The sequence below is a fragment of the Lynx rufus genome, unplaced genomic scaffold (genome assembly GCF_022079265.1).
Source record: "Lynx rufus isolate CCGP_SWC_20201006 ecotype Redwood Valley unplaced genomic scaffold, mLynRuf1.p SCAF_9, whole genome shotgun sequence".
Classification (NCBI taxonomy): Eukaryota; Metazoa; Chordata; class Mammalia; order Carnivora; family Felidae; genus Lynx; species Lynx rufus.
The window spans coordinates 98,364,089-98,391,828 of NW_025814897.1; the positions used below are offsets into that span (position 1 = coordinate 98,364,089).

At 40.1% G+C, this 27,740-nt stretch overlaps 1 protein-coding gene across 11 annotated transcripts in view; it reads right to left on the reverse strand.

Annotated features, from left to right (window-relative positions):
- PHF21A (PHD finger protein 21A) overlaps window positions 1–27,740 on the reverse strand; it is a 196,401-nt gene that overhangs the window by 11,463 nt on the left and 157,198 nt on the right. For all 11 annotated transcript variants that reach the window (XM_047070575.1, XM_047070574.1, XM_047070573.1 and 8 more), the window contains 5 exons: window positions 10,534–10,632; window positions 7,953–8,004; window positions 7,093–7,172; window positions 6,568–6,628; window positions 3,820–3,983 (listed from right to left, as the gene is read on the reverse strand). In XM_047070575.1, coding sequence (XP_046926531.1) covers window positions 3,820–3,983; window positions 6,568–6,628; window positions 7,093–7,172; window positions 7,953–8,004; window positions 10,534–10,632 — 456 coding nt within the window. The remainder of the gene's footprint in view (window positions 1–3,819; window positions 3,984–6,567; window positions 6,629–7,092; window positions 7,173–7,952; window positions 8,005–10,533; window positions 10,633–27,740) is intronic.

Below are 27,740 nucleotides of genomic sequence, written 5' to 3' on the forward strand. Positions count from 1 at the left end.
TTAAACTGAAAGCTGGCTGACCCAGGGCACTCTGCTGGGAGCTGAGGATGTATGGTGTTTGGAAACACCCTGGCTAGATCAATTGCAACTCCGTCACTTGCTAAAAGAATTTTCCAACTAAGTCAACACATCTTCCCTGCTCCTAAAATGATAGTGGCAACAAGGTATATCCTGAGGATTAGTGCCTGGCTGGGTTTTGTACTCCAAGTCCTTCTAGACGGTTATTGATCCTCAGGAAATGCTTGCCTCTCAACTGTGATTGTTTAATTAATGTTGTTGGGGCTTGTGCTACCCAGCAGCAAACATACAGAGTCCAGTGTGTTGATTCTAATCACTGCCACTGTTGGGATATGACAAAAGTAGGAGTCAATTATCTTTAAAAAAATCCATTCCACTAGGTTTAACTTAGAAAATTCTAACATATTTAGTGGTTTAAGAAAAGCTTTCTTTTACCTCTGGATTTCTCAAAAGAACAGTGTTTGCGTTTTAAGACGAAACCTGGCAGAAAGAAGCTTTTCCTTTGTGATTTGATGAGTAGATCCTTTGGGTTCAGTCTCTCAAAGAACGCCATAAACCCCCACCAGCCAAAAAGCACAAAAACCAAAGCGTTTAGGAAAGAGACTCACAGGCAGAACCACAAAATCCTCTGTCCTCCAGCATTTGTACACCACCCCGTGGGAGACCCCTACCAGGAGCTTATGAGCTGGCAATCCCTTTGGCAACGCTTCAGCTGAAGAAGAGCTGGGACAATCTTTGGTGCCAGCAAACAAGGTTTCTGACAGGGACTCCTGGGACTCATGAGGCAGGACAGGCAGAACACCTTTATCCATTACTAATCCAAAAAGTCGGGCAGGCTGGATGAAATGCTGAATGTCGAGAGCAAGAATGAGCCTGTAGTCACCATTTAGGTCCAAGGAAGGAAGCCTGCCAGGGAACAGAACTCCAGTATGACCCGATCCTCCAAAGAGGACTCTTCCTTTGCTGCTTCTGGAATTTTCACTCAGAACGTGCATATGGTATTCTTTTGTTCTTTGGCAAAGGGAAGACCTTTAGTAAGCACTGAGAACCTTCCAGTTCAAGGGGCATTTTACCTGAAGATGACCCTAAAGACAAGCTCTGTAATCCACACAAGAAATGGGACATGTACAAAATGAAACTCTGGCTTTCCTCCTCAAACCTGCCCCTCTTGGCATCTCCAGTAAAGGACAGTTTCATCTTAGTTCTAGTTGCTTAGGCCAGAAACTTTGGCTTCACCCTTGACTATTCTCTTCTTCTCATACCCGTCATCTAATCCTGCTGGCTCTTCGAAATACATGCAGACTCGGCCATGTGTCTCCATCTCTCCTTCTAGCACCCTATCAGGCCAAGCCGTCCTCGGCTCTTGCCTGGATGACTGCCCCAGCCTCCTCACTGGTGTCTCTGCTCCCATCCTATCCTCTCCACAGCCTCTTCTCCAAGTTTCAGACACAGTGGTCCTTTTAAAATCCAAGCTGGTTTTTTAAACACCTTAAAAATAGTAAATGCGGGCAAGAACCATCAAAGGATGGTAAAACCACCGGGTAACAGTTTGTTGGAGACCTGGATGTTTTTGAGACTCAAAGCTATCTCTGCCAGAGAAAATAAGTACCTTTACAAGTGGAGAAATTTCATGTGATCTATCTTAATTAGGAGATAAAAGCTAACATCACCAACAATGGGACAGACTGACCGACAACACACGCCGCTTGTGATGCACTGAGGACTCACCACCACGTACTTAGTGTTCCTACAAAAATGTAAACCTTGAATCTACTCCTGAGGAAACAATCCCATCCTAATGGAGGGACACTACAGAACTGTCCTACCTTTTAAGAAATGTCAGTGTCATGAAAGACAAAGAAAGGCCGAGAAACTGTTCCAGAGTAAGGAGAAGAAAGAGACAATACCATGACAACAAATATCAAGAGGGATCTTAAACTGGATTCTGGAGCAGAAAAAACAAAGTGCCATTTAAGCAATTATTGAACAACCGGAGAAATCTGCATATCGACTATATATTATATAATAATATTTACTTAATATTAAATGTCCTCAATTTGACAACTGTGACTATATCAGAGAATACCTTTGTTCTGAGAAGATATATGCTGAAGGTTTTTAAGACGAAGATTTAGGATGTCTGCAACTTCTTAACTAATTCAGCAAAAAAGTGTGTGTGTGGGGCGGCATGTGTGGCAAAACGGTAACAGTGAATCTACGTGAAAGGTATATATTTATCTTTTGTATTTTCCTGCAACTTCTCGTAGGTTTGAAAAATTACGTCACTCCTCTCCTCAAAACGCCTCCAGCGGTCCCCCATTTCACTGTGAGTAAAAGCCCCAAGGCCCTGCACCCTTGACTCTGTCACCTCTGGGATCTCCTCTCCCGCATCTCACCGCTCCCTCTTTCCAGCCATCCTGGCCCTCTTGGGCCTTCTTGCTTTGGCTCACCACCACGTACACGCCCACCTCAGGGCTTCTGCGAGGCTGTTCCCTCTGCATGGAATGCTCCCCCAGACACAGTTCACTTCCTGTTGGAGAGGCCTCCTCTTCCCACTCTCCGTAAAATAGGAACCTGCTGCTACAACTCCTTATCCCCCTTATTCTGTCCCAGTTTTCTTTAGAGCACTTATCACTACCTTTGATATGTTCATTTGCTTATCACCTGCCCATAATATGTATAATATAATACGAGCTCCCTGAGGGCAGGGAGATGTTCTATCCCTAGCCTCAATAATAGCACTTGCGCAGCAAAGTACTAGTGCTCAGTATTTGCTGAGTGAATGCACTGCTTTCTAAATGTTCATTTAAAATCTTAGGGCACTTTATGGGGCGCCTGGATGGCTCAGTCGGTTAAGTGTCCGACTTCAGCTCAGGTCATGATTTCACAGCTCTTGAGTTTGAGCTCCATGTCGGGCTCTGTGCTGACAGCTCAGAGCCTGGAGCCTGCTTCGGATTCTGTGTCTCCCTCTGTCTCTGCCCCACTCTGTTTACGCTCTGTCTCTGTCTCTCAAAAATGAATAAATGTTAAAAAAAAATTTTTTTTTTTTAAATCTTAGGGCACTTTATAGAGAACTAATGGTTGCCAGAGGGGATGTGGAGGGGGGGGGGAATGGGTGAAACAGATGAAGGGGATTAAGGGTACACTTATCTTGAGCACTGAGTAATGTATAGAAGTGTTGAATCATAGACTATATTGTACATTTGAAACTAATATAACAGTGCATGTTAACTATGCTGGAATTGAAATTTAAAACCTAAAAACAAATAAATAAAAACAAGAAACAAAAAAATAAAATCTTAGGGCACTCGTTTACAATTCTGTACTATCTGCATGATGAGCTACTAAATATCCGACACTTTTTCAGGAACGTGTTTGATCAAACCTGATGAATAAAGTTACTTGAAAGAAAAGTTTTCCACTTCTTGAATTCTACCTGAAGCAGGAAACAAGGACTGCTAGGGGAACGTACGCCTTGTTCATTTTCCTCATCCCAAAACACAGACGATGGAAAACTGAGCACCTTTCAATTTTATGAGCTGACTTCCCACCCCATCCCCCTTCCTGAGAGCTCATTCACAGCAGATCAAATCCACATTTTAAAAACTGATTGAGCCTCCTGATGTTGTACATGATTCTCAAGGACATGGCAGGACCTTACATGATATACCGTGTCCTGTCGGGATTACTGCTGTTCCAGGGTTAGTCAAGGAGATGCAGCTGGTAAGGAGACAACATATGACAACGGTTTCCCCAATTTAAGCTCTCAGGAAGACAGCGTGCTTTTCCCAAGTTACTTACGTCTGTGGAGGTGGGGCTGGGCAGGGACACAGGCTGAACAGGTGCAGGGAAAGTGAATGTGGTCTCTGTCTTTTCATTTTCAGGGGAGTCAGGATGACTGGATGGGGGGGATGTTGGGGTAAGGGCTCCAAACCCCAGCACTGCATTGTATTTTGGAGGACGACCTATATACCAAGAGAAGGGAACAAAAGGGAAAAAGGGGGAGGGAAAGAAAGGGGGAAAAATGATCTTACATACCTTTGGCCAGTGTTCCTCATTGGCTAGCATGGAAAAGGAAGTGAGGTAGCAGACAGAGGTTAATACAACAGTCCCAAAGAGAGGAAGGGAAGCAAAGATTTAAATGTCATTAGAAACAACTGCATGAGTCTCAAAAGAAAGGAGGATAAGAGAGCCTTGGAGAATGACAGGAGTGGCTGCGTCATGTTAAAGGGCCCCGCCTGGGGCAGATCATGGTGACGTTCCTGGACTATTACAATTTGAGATTTCTGATGTGAGAACAAGATGTCAAAGTTCAACGGGGGTCAAAGCTAGGAATAAGAATTTGTTTTTCCACACCTTCTAAATATTGGTCTCCAAAGTTTCTCTGTAACCATCATTCTCACAATCATTAGTGATTCCCAGTTCCCATAGATATATTTAAGATTTCTGTTTTTCCTTTTCTCTCCTATCTATATTTTGGTCATTTCACTGCCTGTGAGGGTGGAGAAAGGCAAACAGGAGGCAAAATTCAAGTTAACTATTCTTACCCCTTGCTGGCCGAGCTAGCGGGAAAGATATTCTGGGACTAGCTGGAACCTAAGAGCTAAAAAGATGTTCTGAGCTTAACAGTGATTTTAAGTGTGTCTGGAGTCAGATACCATCCCCGGTTGATCAAAAACGGTCTCCCCGCTTCCATCACAAACATTCTGGTAAACTACATGTCTAAGGACCTGGGTCTATTACCAAAGCTCAGAAAAGGCCCTGCCTTCAGCAACACTGCTGAAAGACAGATTTGAGCCAGGGCGTTGGGAATCAAGCCTCATGGCTCCAGAGGATCTATAAATGGACCCTACTGGCTATGGCAAGACTGGTCAACTACTCACTCCTGCCTTATGGTACATCCAAGCCAGGATCCTTGTCAGAAGGGCCAGGATCAGAGCTTCTAAGCTTTGGGTGGTCAAAAAGTATATGCTCAGTACACCAAAGGGAAAAGAGGAGGAAAAAAAAAAAATGCCAGAGAGGCTCACAACGGCCTACGAGCACTGGTGAATGGTGCAGAGGATCAGAACCTTACCAACAGTTATAAATTATATCAGGACTACGCATCAGAGCCACGGTTCTGTCAGACATTACACGAATATTACCTATCTGTGTTAAACTGGCGATGTCTGCAGTACAAAGACAGATCATACAGACTGCCTTTTCTAGGGAATCAGGGCTGCCCAAAAGGGAAGTAAAAGATGAATGTTCTTTGTTTACCCTCAGAAGCACATCCTAGGCATTGTGAATACAGGCTTTCATCCTCTGACCTTGGCAAGCAAGGCCAAGGTCTTTCGGGCTTGTTTAACCCCCGTCCTCTTAGCAGATACTCCCCACCGGCAGACCAATTAACTGAGGCTTCGGACTGAGGGCTCCTTTCTGAGAACCGGGTCAGAGGTCACTAAAAATTGCCAAAATTAAAACCACAAAAAATAACCCACGGCACTGGTTACTGTGACCCAGGGATCGACAGGAGGCAATGACTTGGGGTTTCCCTTGGAAATATTTTTGGCTACTTAAAGGACAGGGCTAATGAAACGTTAGAATGGGTCACTGAGGGTGGGTACGCTATCTCTTTCGGGTAAGGACGTGGTAATGGTACAGCTGTAGCCTTGACTAAGGAAGACAAAAGAAAAGAGCGTGGATGACCTCCTAAGCTTCCAACCGCTCCTGAGACAGTGTGTGCATATGCAAAAATTAGTATGCTACTCCACTCACTCTGCAACCTTTCTAGCCTGGAACTATAATTCAGGGACACATTATCATGTGGAGAAAGGGACCTTGGGATGTATTACTGACATCAAAGTACAATTTCAGAACCTTGTTTATGAGCTCAAACTCTGAGCTATTAAGACCTATTTAGACCTGCATGGAGGGTGTTGTGGCCTCTGCCCACGAGTTAAGGTGCAATGCCCACCCTGGGAGGTCTGAAATATGGGGATGGAGCTCTTTAGGAACTTCTGCCTCAGGGAGCCAGTTTTGACAACGACCTTCTCTTCCTTAGCTGGAGATGCCCTCAACTCCTAGATCCTAAGTTCTTGGTGTGGCCACCTCTCTCCTTCCTGGAAAGTCTGCGGCTCACGGAAACTCGAGTCATGCTCTGGTCTCACTGGCAGCAGGATGACCTAGACGCTACTAAGAACACCTTGGCAACAGCAGTGCTCTGTTATGCTCAATGATGCTAAAATGCTTCCTTTCGCACAATGTTCTGTTCCCTGTGCTATTCAAGGACAGCCTGGTGGGCCTGGGGCAGAAATGCTGTAGTAAGCCACCTCCTTGAGTCAGCCTTGCCAGAATCCAAGGAAAGGCAACTTTTGATTCAGTATACAGAACTCTAATAAGAAATCTCACTGTCTTCCCCCCACCCATTTCCAGAGAATGACAATAACAAAACTATTTTCAAGGGATTTAGGAGTTAGGCTCTAGGACAAAGGGGAGGAAGGGGGGGGGGCGGAACACAACACAGAAAGCAGAAGCAACAGCAAGGGAGAGCTACAAAAAGGTACTCACCTCTCTTCCGGGTCCCAGGATGCATCGTACTGTTCAGGTATGTGACTGCACTCTTCTTACGCTTTGAGGATTGAAGAAGGAAAGGTAACTGGTTGAATAGCACGGTCACTACCGATACTGGCACAAGCTATAGACCAGGCGTAGCACGCCTGTCAACATGCCAACGAGTTAGTGCTAGTCAACCCAAGGTCTCAGTGCTAAATGGGCTTTATTATATATACTTGGCTCTGAGAGAATATTCCAGAGAGGTCTGCCTCTGCTTCAGATGACGGCTGAGTTGAAGCCAAGAGGAGTGACATTTTTAAGGTGGGTCTGTATTTGCTCAAACTTAGGAAAAAAACTAAGGGGAAAGCAGTGAATAATAAAAATGAAACAGGATGATCAGCTGGAGAAAAACCCATCATTCCACAAAGCGGGCCAAGTACAATCAGGGTACTGCTCTTCAGCAGGTTTTCAGATGGGAGGTGATGGAAAAAATCATAAACAAAACTAGAACAGGAAGGGCCAAGCTCTGGCCAGGAATACCTCTGGCTCAAAGACTGCTCCACTGTATACTGGATTGGCTGTTGTTCTTCTTTTTCGCTCTTGCCTCTTGCTTTGGATTTCTTGGGAAAGCAAAAGGTCTGAATTAGAAAAGAGATATGGAGAGCCTCAAAAATTTAACTTCATTTTTTATCTTTTGGCTTTCCCAGGACAAATCAGAAATGGGGCAAATCTCTTTGTTTCACTGCAGCCTCAGCAGAGGCAAGCATACCACTGGGAGCAAATAATGCAGGACCATCTATGCTCACCTCTCAGAAAGCGAGACCATGCTGTCCTATAATGTGGCTCTCTGTGACCAAGAGCTTAACAGTGGACAGCGTGTGTAAATAAGCTATCCTCATCTATTTTTAGATCACTTTAATATAGGGGTGGACGAACTTTATCCATAGACCTGGACTGAATAACCATAGTTCACCATTCTTGAATTAAATGACTAGGACAGGTATAGCCTTGTAACTGTTCTTAGGATTCTGATAACCTAGCGTGACTGAAAAATACAGACAGAGACTTGTCAGAGGGGCATTTGATACTCCATGCGGTCAGGAAAAAAAAAAAAAGTCGCTTTAATCCAGGCAAGTGGGGAGTCTCCCCTGGACAGCAGCGTGGATCACCACAGGGAGGGGAAGGGATGAATATTAGATAGAGGAAAGGCATGTTGGACTCCAAAGGAAATAAAGTTCACACTAGTTGAATCATACTCTGTTGGCGTTTCAGTGTTCTATATATCTTAGCAATAAAGTCAACACCATTTTCTTTCTTTTTTTTTTTTTTAAGTCAACCCCATTTTCAAGAATAAAGCTCTGGGCCAGAAATAAGGCAGCACCACAAATATCTTCTCTTACCTTCTAGATGGTCATGTGTTACCAATCCTAGAGACACCATGAAGGCAAGTTTCTGTGCCAGAGAAACAAGAATGTGTTTCAGTTTGGGTTCTCACAAAGCCAACTGCATGTTCCTAGTTAGACTCCTAGGCAAAGCCAGTCCAACAGGCTGGTCACTTGAAGGAGGCCGAGATCAGGTGACCAAAGAACAAACACCTTCTAGAGCCACTCTGGAGGCTTTCTGGTCTTACGGGGATCAAAAGAGAAGGACTGGGACCTGCATGTTCCACTTTCTCAATGACAGAGATCAGTATCTTCGAGTGACCTAAGTTTTTTTGTTGTTGTTGTTGTAGTTGTTGTTTTCCAAAAAAGCCTCTTAGATAGGAAGACGATATCACACTCAAAAACATGCAGAGGGTTACAAAGAGCTTCCCATACAACAAGCTCCAAATTCCAAGTACTTCACTTGTCCTAACAGGTCAAGGGTTCTAACATTTTTACTACCAATGACCGGACAGTGCTAACTTCAGGCTAAATGAGTTTTAGGAACAATAGCAGATGGTTCTGCTTAATACTATGATTTTTAAATGAAACGTGGACCTAAAAATTACAGAGCAGTCTCTCTTTGGAGACCACTCTCAGGGCTCCATCAGAAGTTAAATTGATTAGAATACTGAACCCCAAAGCTGGAGCGTTAGACGTTTAAAGTTGGAGGGAGCAACATACTGATTCCTGTTTTGCTCTGTGGTTACCTGTGGTCTAGAAAGCACATCTTTGCCTGTGGTGGCTATCTATGCCAAATAATACATCATCAATTTCTCTCACAGATAACAGAGAACATCAGCAGTTGTTAGGAGACATATTCCTGTAGAGTTGTTTATATCATAGTTTGGTCTTTAAAAATCCCGACCTATTCAACAGCAACAGGATCTATTCAACCCTCAACATTCAATACAAATGATATTTTGGCCTGAAGTGACAGGTTCAAGCTATTTAAGACACTGAGTGTTTTAGGAAGAAACAGTCCCTGAACAAGGCACTTGAGAACACAGAAGTGTCCTTTAGTGGTATCCTCAGAGTTCTGAAGAAATGTTTTTATTTTATTTCTTATTTAAAAAACAGGTGGGCACCTATCCCCCTGACAGCCAGGGTACGTCAGCAAGGAAAAGCACTCCTGGAACTTGCTGCCATGCTGAAATAGCATACATTTTGTGATTGCCAATTAACTACATTCCTGCTTTCCACGAATATTCTTCACAACCTAATCAAGATTAGAAGGCTGTCTGCCAACTGTTCTCTGTTAATAAAACAGTATGTGGACTGACATTCAGAGGCAGCTTCTTTTGATCAAGTAACAGTACTCGTCTTGGCCAGTCACATCCAACTCATCTTTGCCAGTCTAGATCAAGCTCACAAAAAATTATTAAGTGAAAAAAAAAAATCTCCTCTCCTCTGGAACAGATTTTCAGTGATAAAGAGAATAAAAAGTTGTCAAGAACTTTTGCCTCATCTATGTATCACACGTGTGCCAGGAACTAATTTATTCTCTTTATGGCAGTGATTTCACCAGTCAGAAGGTGAAATATACACGACTACACATGGTGGTACTTGCTTGCCCACACTGGGCAACTAACGTAAGATGTCCTTTGGTTTCCTTTGATAATTTTCTGGATGACTTCGTAAGTTCCTCAGCAATTTGCATCACTGGTCCTTCTTTCTGGCTCAAGTTTTGGTCTCTTTTTCAAAGATATATTCAAAATTAATCCATTTCATATCAGAAAGAATTGTAATTTATACTTGTTTTAGAAAAACCTGCACCCAATAAATCACTGCTTTTAAAAAAAGGACATGAAGCTTTGATGGCTTCCTGCCACGATCTGAATGGTTTCATTAAAAAGAATGCACTGAGGATACAGGGAAATAGAGTGCTGGTCTAATAAAATCCAACTACTATATCTTCATCATCGTATTACCTGCACACATTTTTCTTTTAGAGCTGCTTATGCAAAAGCCAAACTAAAAAATTCTCTCGTCTAAGGGGACACGTGAATTTACATTCTGTATTTGTACCAGTCCTGTTTACTATGTGACTCTGTAATTCTATCCTAAATAATGGTACATATGTTACTATTTTCATCCTTACTTTTATGCTTCAATGAACTCCTTTTAGGCTACTGGTTTATCTGGGATTTGAGAATCTGGTGCAATATAACAGTAGTAACAAAAGTGCACATGTTAACAACTATAATCAATAACATAAGCAGACCTCGGCTGAGTGAACTGTATGGACCTCTTAGAAATGCTGGCTGAGACAACACATAATTATCATGAGGAATGCAATCGGATACCTGGGAAAATGATCACTAATCTTACATTTCAAATTTGTAACATGTGCATGAAATGTCTGTATGCCAGCTCAGGGACACGCCAGGACCCACTCAATCTACCTTAGGCCAAACTGACTTGGCAATAACATTAATGAGTCGTGTGGAAGCACAAGAAAAGGAAAATCAAGTGATTCGGAGGGCAGGTGTCTCTCCTGGTTTATGAGAATAAGTCACATCTCATAGACTGAGCCATGCCTTTGGAGGGCTAAGCCTACCTGAGGGTTCTCCTCCCGTTTTGGTTTGGGTGCAGCAGGTGGAGTGATGGTACGGCTCTCTGTTTGTTTCTCATCTGTTTCCGTGTGGGATTTAATTGTCTAAGGAAGGAAAAGTAAATGAAAATTCAGAATTCACTTTTCATTAAAAAAATGAAAACATAGTTTGTAGACAACAAAGAAGGAAAAAAGAACATACTCAAATTGGAAACATATCAATAAAAGAGATAATATAGATTATATTTTGGAAGGGCAAAAAGTAAAATTTAAGGCCCTAGTTGAAATAATTAAATTGTATAACTACAGTAGATATGAATCTATAACTGTAATGGTCTAAACTACACAAAAAGAAAAATCCACACTTTAATTCCTCTGTATAAAAATGAGTATAGGCTGCTTTGATTTCAATGTATTTTAGGATGTAGGGACAGTTTTCCAGAGCAAGCCCATTCTTATTACACATAGGTCAAGCTCCAGTCCACTGCAAGCTTAAGATCTGAATAACGTAAAAAAAAAAAAAAATCTTGCGTACACATTCTTCTCTTTCCAATTCCAATCATCACCTAAGAGAAGAGGCAGAATTACCCTCACTTGGGATATTTAACACCTGCCTGTAGCATCCATTAGAAGAGAGATGTGCTTGCCAAGAAAAGGTCATCTTGTAAGAGGCTAACAATCCGATTACCCCCAACTTTGTCTTCCAGATGCATCCATTCCGACAAAAGAACACCAGTATTGTTATCATCTTTAAGAACAAATGGCACCTAGCAAACTGGTAGGCTCAGTTTGCATTACTATTCTTATTATGATCCAATGGCTAATTCATTTTACGAACCCCTCTGGAAATACTGAAATGATATTAGAAAAGTGGATACAAAAACTGTGAACACAAACCTACTTTACTTTTTCAAATAAAAAACACGCGGATGCTAATGGTCTTTCTGTATGGTAACAAGAAATTAAATGAGGGTAAAACTGTGTGATTACTAATGAGTAGGATTCTGTCCTGTGAGGACAGCAAAAGTTCTCAAAAATCATTATGTCGTGAAATATGTTACTAGATCTGAAGAACACATACAATCACAAAGATCTTTCACTTTCTTTCCTAGCCACTTCCATATTTTCCTTCTGCTTCTCATATTTATTATTTTAGGAGAATGTAAGCATCTGCCATTATCAGTACTGTGGCAACCACTGTTCTGGGGCAAATGCTGCCTGATTTTTTTTTTTAATGTTTACTTATTTATTTTTGAGAGAGAGAGAAGGAGCAAGGACATGTGTGAGCAGGGAGGGGCAGAGAGAGGGAGACAGAGAATCCCAAGCGGGCTCCGTGCTGTCAGTGCAGAGCCCGATGCAGGGCTCGAACCCACAAACCGTGAGATCATGACCTGAGCCCAAACCAAGAGCTGGAAGGTTAACCGACTGAACCACCCAGGTGCCCCATGATATTTTATATTTTACCAATGCCAATATTTCCTTCTCTATATGATAAGCTACTTGAGAGAAGACACTGTTCTATACACATTTGCAGTCCTCTGTGCCTACCTAGTACAATGCCTTCCAGAAGAATCACGTACTTCTCTCTCACATTTTTTTTTAACCAAAAAGGACACATTTCCTCCATACAACAAACCACCAAATACATCTATAAGGGTACACGATGGGGAAGTAGGTTATAGTGTCATCTTTAAGGGCCTGGGTGTCCAGAAAGCTTATTTTCATAGCTTTCTGAGTGAGGAAGGGCAGGAAGTCTGAGGGAGGGGAGATAAGAGAAGGTCACCTGGAAGGGTCTGCTGATCCACTCCAAGGTTGTGTGAAATTTTTCGCGGTCTCCTGGTTCCACCTCTAAGGCTGAGTGACACACACAGTGACAATGCCTCTGGGAAAGGACAAGCCAATTCCTCTCCACTAAGAGTTGGGAGTTGAATTCAACCCAGTTCAATCTGGGTTCAAATTTGCTCTCTCATTCAAGAAGAGTACAATTATCTCAGGGTTGTATAAAAAACACCAAAAGCATCCAAAAAAAAAAAAATTAAAACAATAAAAAACACTGGGGAGACATCTTTCTCTCATGGAGCTCCTGCTCGGGGGAAACCAGGCCATGCTGTGAACAGCACTGCGCAGAGGCCTGTGCGGTAAAGGAACGAAGCTCCAGCCAGCAGCCAGCAGGCAGTGAGGCCTGCCAACAACCACAGGACTGAGCTGGGAAGTGAATTATCCAGCCCCAGTGGAGCCTTGAGAGGACTACAGCCCTGGCTTACAAGTTTGAAAGCAAACTTGTGAGGGACCTTGAGACAGAACCACCCAGCTAAGAGGCAAACTGATTCCTGACCCTCACAAGCTATAGGGAATAATAAAATATTTGTTGTTTTAAGCTGCTTAAAGCAAACCAAAAACATTAGGGCTGGGGGAGTGACAGAAATGGCAGAACAGGGAGCTCTAAGAATTAGTCCTTCCACTGAAGCAATCATTAAGCTGGCAAAAACAGAATCCGCTTTTTAGAATTCTGGAATCTAATAAAAACCTTATAGCAACCAGGGGGACACTGACTGAAGAAAGAAACTGCTAAATTTCACTAAGAAAGCATTTTTTCCTTACCTATCTACAAATCCCCATTCCACAGCTTGGGCAGAGGCTCTGCAGATGGCAACCTGTGTTCCCAGTGTGGCTTGCTGGTGCTAAGGGAAACAATACGGACCTTCTAAAACACCCGTGGTTGTGCGTTTTGATCTGTGTGGTGGTTCCCTGAGGACTGGTACAGAGGCTGACCTTTGTGTTGCCCACCTTATTAGGCCAAAGTGGCTTTCGGGGTGACATCTGATGAAAGCATCTAAAGATATATGTTACCCATAGTCACCTGGTGTAAGGGAGATGGTGGATGGAATATACAGCAGACAGACCCAAAGGCCTGGGAAGGAGGAGGCTGAAGAAGATGACTTCTGGAAGAGTGATGGCTTTCAAGGGCTATCACATATACTGGGGCATCCAGAATGTACCGCACATTCCCAGGGCTAGATGCATGTTTAGAAAAGATGTGAGAGAACTCTAGGTTTGCACTGCTGGCTAATCTTTGAGCTGTACCCAAGGAAGAGGTGAAGGCTAAGGCAGAGTTACAGATGGCCCGGCTTAGAACTGACGAAGTAACCCTGCTCAGAGCCAATATGCAAGGACTGGGAAAGTTGTTTTGTGTCTTTTTAAAAAAAATTTAGTAGTTGTTGTTATTATTATTATTATTATTATTATTATTATTATTGGTTTTTTTGGCTCCAGTTGTTTAAGAAAATCTGTCAGGTCACTAGCTGACCACTGAGACAACAGAACAGAGAGTTCAGTGACTATACATGACAAGAAATAACAGTTTTTGCAAAAACAGTTTGGTAAAGGCACTAAACAGATAACTGCAGTCCTCAACCAAACCCTGGGGTGGGAGGAGAATCTAATCTCCAGAGTTATCACATTGTAATTTCAAAATGAAGAGTTTTCAACAAAAAATTGGAAGGCATACAAAGAAAACAGGAAGGTATGGCCCATTTGTAGGGAAACAAAATCAACAAAAACTGGCCTTAAGGAAGCCCAGTCCAGCCCTGGACTCTCTAGAAAAAAAAAAAAAACTAATTAAATATGCTCAAAGAGCTAATGGAAACGATGGACAAAGAACTGAAAGAAACCAGGAGAACAATTTCTCACCAAAAAAGACACTACCCATAAAGAGATAGAAATTATTGAAAGGAACCAAATAGAAACTCTGGAGCTGAAAAGTATACAAGTTGAGATGAAAAATTCTCTAGAAGGGTTCAGGCAAAAGAAAGAATCAGTGAAGTCCAAGACAGGACAACTGAAATTGTCCAGTCTGAGGAACAGAAAGGAAAAACATGAAGAAAAATGAACGGAGCCTAAGGGACTTGTGGGATATCATCAACACATGCATTATGGACTCCCAGGGGGACAGGACAAGCAGAGAGAGACAGAGAGCAGCAGAGATAATACCTGAAGGATTAATAGCTCAAAACTTCCCACACTGGATGAAAGACAGAAATCTACACATCCAAGAAGCTCAGTGACATCCACGTAGAATAAACTCAAAAGACATTCACAGTCTGTGGGAAAATGGCAGAGCAGGAGGCTCCTGAGTTCTCCCTGTCCCCACATTTACAACCAGATTTTAACTACATCCAAGTCAATAAACAGGAATGCAATCTGAAGACTGGAGCAACACATTCTATAACTAAATATAGAGAAGAAGCTGCATCTGAAAGGTCAGGAAGGTCAGAAAGGCAGAGGGAGGCTGCCGGCAGGAGGGAGAGAGCTGTGTGCAGGAGAGAGAAAAATGGGCCCTCGTACCAGGGAGTTCACATGTCGAAGAATGATCCCCATAACATTTGGCTTTAAAAACAGGGCTGAATTCCATGAGTTTTAAAACCAGTGGGACTTGGAGCCTGAAGCTTTAAAAGTCAGCTGACTCAACACTGGGTGAGCCAGGGTGAGGGTGAATGAAAGCTGGGTCGCCATCCTTAAAGAGAGCAGGCTGAGCCAAGAAAACATAAAAACGGCAATTTGCACAACACAACACTGGGGGCAAATGGGAGACAGATCCGTTCACATTGATTTTGAAGTGTGTTGGGGGACTTCTCTGAAAACAAGGGAGCTGGCAGATGCCATTCTCTCCACGCCCCTCCCCACTGCCGCCAACCCGCAGCATAAACACAGAGCCACCTGTGGGAGGCAGCACTGCATAGACACTTGCTACCTAACCAGCTGGCAGGGGCACCACACCCACGAGCTCTCCAGAGGACTCATCCACTCTAAGCCTGCTAGCCTTGGCCTTGGGCTCAGGGCAAATTTTGTTAGTGTACATGCCCGCCCAGCCACTGAGTGCACAGCTGCCACAGCATGCCCTTGCCATCGTGCACCAGGCCCAGCTGTGCCCACCTCACTCCCCTGGCCAGCCTGGCACACAGTCCCCAAATGCTTTGGGAGATTCCCCATAGGACAGGACTAGTGGCCCAGCGCAAATTGTGCTAACACTACCATCCCCCTCACAAGTTCCTCAGAGGGCATGACCCCTCAGATGTGGTCTGCTTGGGTCCCACTAACACCACAGACAGCAAGCACAGCCCACAACAGGCGGAGAGTCAGTACAGACGACTGCAGTGAAAGGAAAAGTGACTCAGACACAACAGCAGGGCATAAGCAACACACAGGATACTCTCCTGAAGTGCCAGGTTCTGGTGAACAGGGGACACTGCACTGCAGAGGGCATTCTAGGACCTCTTCTTCATAAAGTCGCTACTTTCAAGAGCAGAAGACACAGCTGACTTTCTTACACACAGAAACAGAAAAAGAGAGGCAGACAAAGTGAGAGACATTTATATATCTGAAATGAAAGAACAGGACAAGGCCATGGTCAGAGATGTAAGCAAAACAGACATAAGTAACACGTCTGACAAAGAATTTAAAGCAATGATTATTAGGATACGCACTGAACTTGAGAAAAGAATGGAAGACCCTTAACATGGAGATAAGGAATAACAACAGCAGACATAAAGGGCTCAGTAAATGAAAAACAGGTTGATGGAATGAAGAGAGGGCTGGAAGAAGCAGAAGAAGGAATTAATGTCCTAGAACACAGAGTAATGGAAAATAATCAAGCTGAACAAAAGAAAGACAAAAGAACTAGGCAAAATGAGAATACACTTAGAGAACTCAGTGACTCCATCAAATATAATAACAGTCATAGTATAGGAGTCCCAGAAAAAGAAGAGAAAAGGGGGCAGAAAACTTATTTGAGGAAAAAGTATTTGAAAACATCCCTAATCTGGGGAAAGAAACCAATATCCAGATCCAGGAGGCACAGAGAACTCCCGTCAAAATCAACAAAAGCAGATTCATACACAGACATATTATATTCAAATTGGCAAAAACCGTGATAAGAAAAAAACTTTAAAGCAGCAAGACAAAAGAAGTCAGTAACTTACAAGGGAAAACCCATAAAGCTTTCAGGAGATTTTCCAAAGAAACTTTGCAAGACAGAATGGAGTGGCATGATATACTCAAAGTGCTGAACAGGAAAATTCTACAGCCCAAAATACTCTATCCAGCAAGGCTATCATTCAGAATAGAGAGATGAAGAGTTTCCTAAAAAAACAAAACCAAAGGAGTTCATGACCACTAAACCAGCCCTGCAAGAAATATTAAAGGGGACTCTTTGAGTAGAAGGAGAGACCAAAAGTGACAGTACAGAGGTAGGAAACACAAAAGAAGTAAAAGTGAATATTTCTATTAAAAAAATCAGTCAAGGAACTCACAAAAAAAGGATGTGAAATATAATGACATATACCTAAAATGTGGGCAGGAGAGTAGAAAAGAATGGGTTCAAACTTAAACAATCATCAACTTAAAACAGACTGCTATATGCAGAAGAGGTTATATACAAATCTAATGGTAACCATATATCAAATACCACTAATAAATATGCAAAGAATAAAGACAAAGAAATCCAAATATATCACTAAAGAAAATCAGCAAAAGAAAGACAAGAGGGGATCAGAGAAAATCTTCAGAAATAACCACAAGACAGGTTAAATAAAATGGCAATAAATATCTATCGATCAATAATTACTTTGAATATAAATGCAGTAAACACTCCAATCAAAAGAAACAGGGTGACAGAGTGGATTTAAAAAACAAGGCCCATCTATATGCTGTCTATGAGAGACTCATTTTAGGCCTAAAGACACAGACTGGAAGTGAGGGTATGGAGAAACATCTATCATGCAAATGAAATGGATGTCAAAAGAAAGCCAGAGTACTAATACTTGTATCAAATAAAATAGACTTTATTTTTTTAAATTTATTTATGTACTTTGAGAGAGCAAGCAGAGGAGGGCAGAGAGAGAAGGAGAGAAAGAGAATCCCAAGCAGGCTCTGCACTGTCAGAGTGGAACTTGATGTGGGGCTTGAACTCATGAACTGCAAGATCATGACCTGAGCCAAAACCAAGAGTCAGACGCTTAACTGACTGAGCCACCCAGGCACCCCTAAAATAGATTTTTAAAACAAAGACTGTAACAAGAGATAAAGAAGGACACTATATAATAATAATAATAATAATAATAATAATAATAATAAGGGTACTATCTAACAAGAAGATATAACAGCTGTAAATATTTATGCACCCAACAGAGAAGCACCCAAATCTATAAAACATAATAGATAATAAACATTAGATAATAATGTTAGATAATAGATAATAATAAAACATAAAGGAACTAATCAATAATAATACAATAATAATAGGGGACTTTAACACCTCACTTACATTGACAGATCATCCAAACAGAAATCAACAAGGAAACAGTGGCTTTGAATGACACACTGGAACAGATGGATTTAACAGATATATTCAGAACATTCCATCTTAAAATAGCAGAATACACACTCTTTTCAAGTGCACACAGAACATTCTCCAGAATGACCATATATTAGCCTCAACAAGCTTCAACAAATTCAAGAAGATCAAAGATATACCACTCATCTTATCTGACCACAACTTTATGAAACCAGAAGTCAACCAACAAGAAAAAACCTGGAAAGATCACAAATACATGGAAGTTAAATAACGTGCTACTAAACAATGAATGGGTTAACTAGGAAATAAAAGAAGAAACAAAACAGACACGGAAACAAATGAAAAAGAAAACAATGGTGCAAAACCTCTGGGATGCAGCAAAACAGATTCTAAGAGGAAAGTTTATAGCAATACAGGCCTACCTCAAGAAGCAAGAAAAATCTCAAATGAACAACCCAGCCTTACACCTAAAGGAGCCAGAAAAAGAACAACAAACAAAACCTAAAACCAGTAGAAGGAAGGAAATAATAAAGATTAAGCAGTAATAAATGATATAGAAACTATAAAAAACAATAGAACAGATCAATGAAATCAGGAGCTGGTTCTTTGAAAAAAAAAAAATCAATAAAATTGATAAACCCTTAGCCAAACTTACCAAGGAAAAAAGAGAAAGGACCCAAATAAATAAAATCACAAATGAGAGAGGATAAATAACCACCAACATCACAGAAATACAAACAGTTATAAGAGAATATTGTGGAAAGCTATATGCCAACAAACTGCATAACCTAGAAGAAATGGATAAATTCCTAGAAAAATATAAGCTACAAAAACTGAAACAGGAAGAAACAGAAAATTTGAACAGACTAATAACCAGCAAAGAAATTGAATTAGTAATCAAAAAACTCCCAATATACAAAAGTCCAGGACCAGATGGGCTTCATAAGTTAATCCTATCAAACATTTAAAGAAGAGTTAATACCTCTTCTTCTCAAACTATTCCAAAAAATAGAAAAGGAAGGAAAACTTCCAAATGAGGCCAGCATTATCCTGATACCAAAACTGGATAAAGACACCACTAAAAAACAAACAAACAAACAAACCACAGGCCAATATCCATGATGAAACTAGATGTAAAAATCCTCAACAAAGAAATAGCAAAGCGAATTCAACCATACTTTAAAAAAATCATTCACCACAACCAAGTGGGATTTATTCCTAGGTTGCAAGGGTGGTGCAATATTCACAAATTAATCAGTGTAATACATCACATCATAAGAGAAAGGGTAAGAACCATAAGATCATTTCAGTAGATGCAGAGAAAGCATCTGACAAAGTACAACATCCATTCATGATAAAAACCCTCAACAAAGTAGGTTTAGAGGAAACATACCTCAACACAATAAAAGCCATATATGAAAAAGAGAGCTTTTTCCCCAAGGTCAGGAACCAGACAAGGATGTGCACTCTCACCACTTTTATTCAACATAGTACTGGTAGTCCTAGCCATAGCAATCAGACAACAAAAAGTAGTAAAAGTCATTCAAATTGATAAGGAAGAAGTAAACCTTTCACTATTTGCAAATGATAAAGGATTATCTGATAAAGGACTGGTATCCAAAATATATAACTAACTTATAAAAGTCAACATCCAAAAAATAAATAATCCAATTAAAAATGGGCAGAAGATATGAAGAGACATTTCCCCAAAGACGACTTTCAGATGGCCGACACATTACATGAAAAGATATTCATCATCACTTACCACTGGGGAAATGCAAATCAAAACTACAATAAGGTATCTCCTCACACCTAGCAGAAAAGCTAAAATCAATAACACAAGAAACAACAGGTGTTGGCGAAGACGTGGAGTAAAAGGAACCCTCTTGCACTTTTGGTGGGAATGCAAACTGGTGCAGTTGCTCTGGAAAACAGTATGGAGGTTCCTCAAAAAGTTAAAAATAGAATTACCCTACAATCCAGTGATCACACTGCTGGGTATTTACCCAAAGAACACAAAAACACTAATTCAAAGGGATACATACACCCCTATGTTGGATAAGTGGACAAAGAAGATATGGTGTGTACACAAACACACACACACACACACACACACACACACACAAACAATGGAATATCATTTCGCCATAAGAATGAAACCTTGCCATTTTCAATGACATGTATGGATCTAGAGAATATAATGCTAAGCAAAATAAGTCAGACAAATACCATATGATTTCACTCATGTGTGGCATTTAAGAAACAAAGCAAATGAGCAAAGGGAAAAAAAGAGACAAATGAAGAACCAGACTCTTAATTATAGAGAACAAATTGATGGATACTAGAGGGGAGGTGGGTGGGGGATGGGTGAAATAGGTGAAAGGGGTTAAGGAGTGTACTTGTGGTGAGCAACAGGTGATGTATGGAACTGTTGACTCACTCACTATATTGTACCCCTAAAACTAATATAACACTGTATGTTAACTAGCTGGAATTAAAAGCTTAAAAAATAAAATAATTAAAATTTTAAAAATAAAAAAATAAAATTTGTGTTCCCATAAAAATGATTAAAAATAAATAAATGAGATTCACAGTGAGACACATTGTAGTCACACTGTTGAAAGACAAAGGCAAAGAGAGAGTCTTGAAAGCAGTAAGACAGAAGTGATGCATCACACAGAAAAGGTCCTCAATGTGGTTAGCAGCCAACTTCCCCCCAGAAACCAGAGGCCAGCAGCAGGGGGATTACATAAAGTGCTGAAAGAAAATCACTATCAACCAAGAATGCTATATCCTGCAAAAACCTAAGGAAGTTCATTGCTAGTAGATCTGCCCTAAAAGAAATGCTAAAGGGGTTCTTCAGGCTGAAATAAGAAGACACTAGACAGTAACTTCAAGTCATACAAAGAGATAAGAATTCCAGTAAAGGAAACTACACAGGTAAAAACAGAATCCAGTATTTTTGTATCTTTGATTTGTAACTTCTCTTTTAGTTTTCTGTATGAGTTAGAAAAGAGATGCATAAAGCAATAATTATAAATCTATATTAGTGGGCATACAATGTACAAAAGATGTAAATCTGTGACAACAGAAAGGAGGGGCAGAGCTGTATAGAGCAGAGTTTTTGTATACTATTAAAGCTAAGCTTGTATCAATTCAAACTACACAGTTAAAGATTTATGAATGTTAACTGAAATCCCCATGGTAACCACTGAGAAAATAACTAAAATGTACACAGAAAAGAAAATGAGGGCATCAAAAGTATGCACTAGAAAGAAAATCCAAACACAAAAGAAGGCAGTATTGGAGTAACTGAGGAACAAAAAAGACATAAGACATATAGAAAACAAATAGCAAAATGGCATAAGTCCTTTCCTATCAGCACTTTAAACGTAACTGAGTTCAACCCACAAATTAAAAGACAGACAGTGGCAGAATGGATTAACAAAACATGATCCAAAATATATGCTATCTATAATAGACTCATCTCAAAGCCAAAGATACAAAAAAGTTGAAAGTCAAAGGATGAAAAAAGATATTTCATGCAAACAGTAACCGAAAGAGTACAGGGATAGCTATACTAATTGTTTGCCGTAAGTCAAAAAACTGTTACAGTACACAAAGAAGGTCATTATATATTGATAAAAGGGTCAGTTCATTAAGAAGACATGATACATTTTAAATATATATGCACCAAACAACAGAGTCTTAAAATATGAAACAAATATTGACAGAACTGAATGAAGAAATAAAATAGTTCTATAATAATAATAACTGGAGACTTTAATACCTCACTTTAAAGAATGGAAAGAAGGGGCACCTGGCTGGCTCAGTTGGTAAAGCATGAAACTCTTGATTTCCGGGTCATGAGTTCGAGCCCCACGCCGGGTGTAGATTACTTAAAAATCTTTTAGGAAGGAAGGAAGGAAGGAAGGAAGGAAGGAAGGAAGGAAGGAAGGAAGGAAGGGAAGGAGGGAAGAGGGAAAAAGAAAAAAGAAAAGAACACGTAGACAGAAGATCAATAAGGAAATGGAGGACGTGAACAACACTATAAACCAACTAGATCTAACATACATATAAAGCACAACAACTCAACAACAACAGAATACACATTCTTCTCAAGTATACATGACACATTCTCTGGAACAGATCATGTTTGAGGTCACAAAACAAATCCTAATAAATTTCAGAAGACTTAACATAGAAAGTATCTTATCTTCTCTGACCACAAGAGAAAGAAGCTGGAAATCAGTAATAAAGGAAAACTAGAAAACTTAAAAACGTGTGGAAATTAAACACACACTTTTACATAACCAATGGGTCAAAGAAGGAATCACGAGGGAAATTAGAAAATACTTTGAGCGGAATGAAAATGAAAACATAATATACCAAAACTGATGTGATACAGAAAGCAGTGCTCGGGAGGAAATTTATAGCTCTAACAGTTTACCTAAAAAAAAAAAAAAAAAAAGATCTCAAACCAATAACCTAACTTTAAATGTTAAAGAACTAAAAAAACCTTAAGAAACCAGAAAAAAAACAACTAAAGCCAAAGCTAGCAGAAGGAAGAAAACAATAAAAGTTACAGTGGAAATAAATGAAATAGAGAACAGAAAAACAATAGAATTAATGAAATCAAAAGTTTATTCCTTTTTCTTTTTTTTCTTTTTGAGAGAGAGAGAGAGTGTGTGTGAGAGCGAGTGGGGGAGGGACAGAGAGAGAGGGGACAGAAGATCCGAAGCAGGCTCTAGCTGACAGCAGCAAGCCCGACGTGGGGCCTGAACTCACAAATCCTGAGATCATGGCTTGAATCGCAGTTGGATGCTCAACCAACTGAGCCACCCAGGTGCCCTAAAAGTTTATTCTTTGAAGAGATCAACAAAATTGAGAAACTTTTAGTTGGACAGACTAAAAAACCAGAAAATGCAAATAACAAAAATCATAAACACAAGTGGGAACGTTGGGTGTAGATTACTTAAAATTCTTTTAGGAAGGAAGGAAGGAAGGGAGGAGAGAGGGAGGGAGGGAGGAAGGAAAAAGAAAAGTTAAGAAGAAAGAAAAGAACATGTAGACAGAAGATCAATAAGGAAATGGAGAACATGAACAACACTATAAACCAACAAGATCTAACATACATATAAAGCACAGTCCACTCAACAACCACAGAATACACATTCTACCTATCTTACAGAAGAAAAAAAAAAGGATTAGAAGAGAGTACAATGAAGAATTACCAACAAATTAAATAATATAGATGCAATGGACAAATTCCTATAAATATAAAAATTACCAAAATTGACTCGAGCACTGGAAAATCTCAACAGACCTGTTACAGCTAAAGAAATTGAAACAGTAATCAAAATCCTCTCCAAAAAGAAAAGTTCAGAATCAGCTTCACTGGTGAATTCTACCAAACATTTAAAGAACTAACACTGATCCTTCTCAAACTCTTCCAAAAAATAGGAGGAAAACATTTCCTAACTTGTTCTATGAAGCCAGCCCTACCTTGATACTAACGCCAAAGACACCACAAAAAGAGAAAATTACAGACCAATGCCCCTTATGAATATAGTGAAACATTCTTTCAATTTTTTTTAATGTATCTAATTTTGAGAAAGAGAGAGAATGTGAGCAGGGGAGGGACAGAGAGGGGGAGAGAGAGAATCCCAAGCAGGCTCCACACTATCAGCACACAGCCAGATACAGGGCTCGATCCCACAAACCGTGAGATCATGACCTGAGCAGAAATCAAGAGTCGGACGCTTAACCGCTGAACTACCTAGGCGCTCCGCCCTACAGTCAAAAATTTTTAATGAAATACTAGCAAACTGAATCTAACAGTATATTCAAAAGATACACCATGACAAAGCAGAACTTATCCCAGGAACGAAAGATGTAAGAAAACCAATGTAATATACCACATTAATAAATGAGGGCAACTCTTCCCCAACACATGATCATCTCAATAAATGTAGAAAAAAGCATTTGTCAAAATCCAACATTCATTCATGATAAAACACTCAGAAATCTAGAAATAGAAGGAAACGTCCTCAACTTTATAAATACAGGGTATTTATGAGAAACCACAGCTAACATCATACTTAACAGTGAGAGACTGAATGCTTTCGCTCCGAGATTGGGAACAAGAGAAGTATGCCCACTTTCACCATGACTATTCAACATTGTGGTGGTAGTTCTAGTCAGAACAATTAGGAAAGAAAAGACATAAAAGGAATCAAAATTGGAAAGGATGATGTAAATCTATCTCTATTTGCAGAGGATCCTACATATAGAAATTCCAAGAATCCACAAAACAACTACTAGAGCTAATAAAAAAATTCGGCAAAGTTGCAAGGTACAAGATAAATGAGCTGTATTTCTACATAACAGTAATGAACAATTGCAATAGGAAATTAAGAAAACAATTACATTTATAATAGCATCCCAAAGAATAAAATACCTAGGAATAAATTTAACTAAGGAGACAAAAGACTTGTGCACTGCAAATTATAAAGCACTGCTGAAAGACACAAAACTAAATAAATGGAAAGACATCCATGTTCAAGAACTGAAAATTCCAACAGCTTTTTCTTGTCGGAAGAATCGGCTTTTCCAATTCTCAAAATCACGCAGGAATTGCAAGGACCCCTGAATGGCCAAAACAATATTGAAAAAGAAAAACGTTGGACGACTCACACTTTCCAATGTCAAAACTTACTACAAAATTACAGTAATTAAGAGAGTGTGGTAGGTACTGGCACAAAGACAGAGCTACAGACCAAAAGAATAGGATTGAGAGTCCAGAAATAAATCCACACATCAATTGCCAATTGGTTTTCAACAATGGTGTCATGATCATTCAAATGGGGAGAGAACAGTATCTTCAACAAATGGTGCTGGAACTGCATATCCACATGTGAAATAATTAAGCTGGACCCTTTATCTCATACTACATACAAAAATTAAGTCAAAATGAACTACTAACTTAAATATAAGAGCTAAAACCATACAACTTCTTAGAAGAAAAATTAGGTTATGGTAAATCTTCATTATCTTAGATGTCAGCATGGATTCCTAGATAGGACACCAAAAACACAAGCAACAAAAGAAAAAAACAGATAAACTGGACTTCATCAAAATTAAAACGTTTTGGGCATAAAAGTACATTATCCGTAAGATGAAGAAAACACAGGCTTCCAGAAAAGAAAAAGTGAAAAGACGACCTACAGAATGGAAGAAAATACCTGCAAATCATATATCTGATAAGAGTCTAGTATCCAGATTATACAAAGAACCCTCACAACTCAACAACAAAAAGACAAACAACCCAATATAGAAACTGGCAAAGAACTTGGATATTTCTCTAAAGAAAATATACAAATGGCCAAAAAGCACATGAAAGATGTCCAACAACAACATTAATCATTAACAAAATGCAAATCAAACTCACAATGAAATACCACTTCACACCTACTAGGATGGCTATAATTTTTAAAAAGGGAAAACAGTAAGTATTACCAAGGATGTGGAGCAAACAACATGCTCACACATTGCTGGTGGGAATGGAAAATGATTCAGCTGCTGTGGAAGCAGTGTGGCAGTTCCTCAAAAAGTTAAACCCAGAATTGTCACATGATCCAGTAATTGTACTCTTAGGTATGTGTATACCCCCAAAGAATGGAAAGCAGGTATTCAAACAAATGTTTGTACATAAATATTCATAGGAGCACCATTCCCAATAGCCAAAAGGTAGAAATAACCCAAATGTCCATCAATGGATGAACAGATAAACAAGTTACGGTATATACATACTATGGACTATTATTCAGCCATTAAAAGGAAATGAAGTACTGATACCTGTTATAATGTGGATGAATCTGGAAAACACTATGCTAACTGAAAGAAGCCAGACACAAAAGGTCACATATTATATGATTCCATCCAAATGAAATACCCAGAGTAGGTAAATCTAGAGAGACAAACAAGCAGACTGGCAGCTGTCAGTGGGAGGGAGAGGAGTGGATGGAGAGTAATTATTGACTAGATACTGGTTTTTATTTTAGGGTAATAAAAAGGTTTTGGAACTAGACAGAGGTGGTGGTTGCACAACACTGTGGATGTACTAAGTGCCACTGAATTGTTCATTTCAATGTTCATTTTTACGTGGTATGAATTTCACCTCAGTTAAAAAAAAATTGGGGAAAACCAAAACCAAAAAACAAAAAACCAAAAATGGAGTAAGCTAAAAGTCTGGTCTCTATCAGAGATTACAAACTATTGTCCAGAGATGAAGTTGCCCTGCAGATATTTTTTTGCTTTACATAGTGTTTAAACAGTTACCAGTATTTTTAAAACTAGGTGGCTTCTCAAAACATCGGGATTTCTGGCCATTCTTGGAAATATTTCTGTAGGATAAAAACTGGCTATTATCAAGCAGCAGTTGCCTCCTGAGACGGTATTGCTTTCCCATTTACTACAGTCTCTTCCACATTCTATGGTCTTCCTGATACCAAGGCCAAATTTAAATTTTGTCATGCTTGCCTCACTACTTTAAACAGAAACTAAGAATAAAAGTGGGATATCTCTTATACTCATGCTCCCACTGAAAATGGAAAAATAAAAGTCCATGTGTTTACTTCCAGCCTGCTTTACTCATTTGTATTTACTGCCTCACACTCGTGACTATTTGAATTTAGAAATCCGGTTCTTTTTGGTTACAAAGATAGAAATCAAACAGTCCGAACAAGATTAGAATTAGGTTAACCATTTACACCCTGAATTCCAAATTCACCTTCTGAGACTTGGCTGCATGAATAATCAAAGTTAGTCACTTGCAAATAAATACATGTCCAAATAGTTTCACCAATCAAGGTTGAGTAAATTTGGATTGAAGGCAAAGCAAAATCCACCTCTGGTCACTAGGACCTCTTTTCCCTGCTAGAGCACCAGTGTTAAAATGGAAGGTGAAGAGTTACCAGCTCACGTTTACTAAGAGGGAAGAATGGAAGTTGAGGAGAATACATTGGATACTATTCTCATCTTGGAAGCACTGTTTAGATCCTGTTTAGAGGATCTCGTGTAGGTTCCTATCCAAGACACACAGGGAACCCAGCACTTTTTTCTCAGTAGCTTAGCCTTGGGGACATACACAGAGGTCTTTGTTGCGGGGGTGGGTGTGGTGGATTAAGAAATGAACATAATTCCTGAGAACTAACTGCATCAGGCGCAGTCTAATGGCCTTTAAATTAAATGCTTTAGCTCGTTCCATCATTAACAGGTGTTTAGCCCCATTTTGTAGAGTGCTAGAGAGGACAGGGACATAAAAGTCAGCGGTATGGGGGCTGTAAGTCTGTCTGGTTCCATCTACTTTTCTGCCTAGAACATGTTTCCAGCCTCAAAGCTCCTCAAACTCTAGCACTCATTTTCTCAGAGTCGCAGTGTAATGTGGCTTCTAATGAGGGTAAGACAGGGAGCTCTTATCTGGGCTGAAGGAAGTTGGCAATGCCTGACAGGGGAAGAAGTGAGGCACTATTGTTGTAACTGACACTCCCTTCTTCCTTTTCTATGCCAAGGTGGGAGGCCTTTGAAACTATACAACTTGCCATGCTTCCTCCCCTGGAGGCACAGCCTCCATACCTGTTCGAAATGCACTACAGATTGAGCTCTGTGAGGGTATAGGCTTTCATTTATCCACCCTTGTATTTAGGCATCACACTCGGCATAGCAACTGGCACGTAATCAACGTATTTTTACTAAATGAATGTTATCACCCTAAAAGAAACAGAAGAAAGCAGAAAGGAACCCATCTAGCCTTGTCACATAGAGAATGCTGGACGCAGGTTGTGGTAACTCTGTGAGCAGA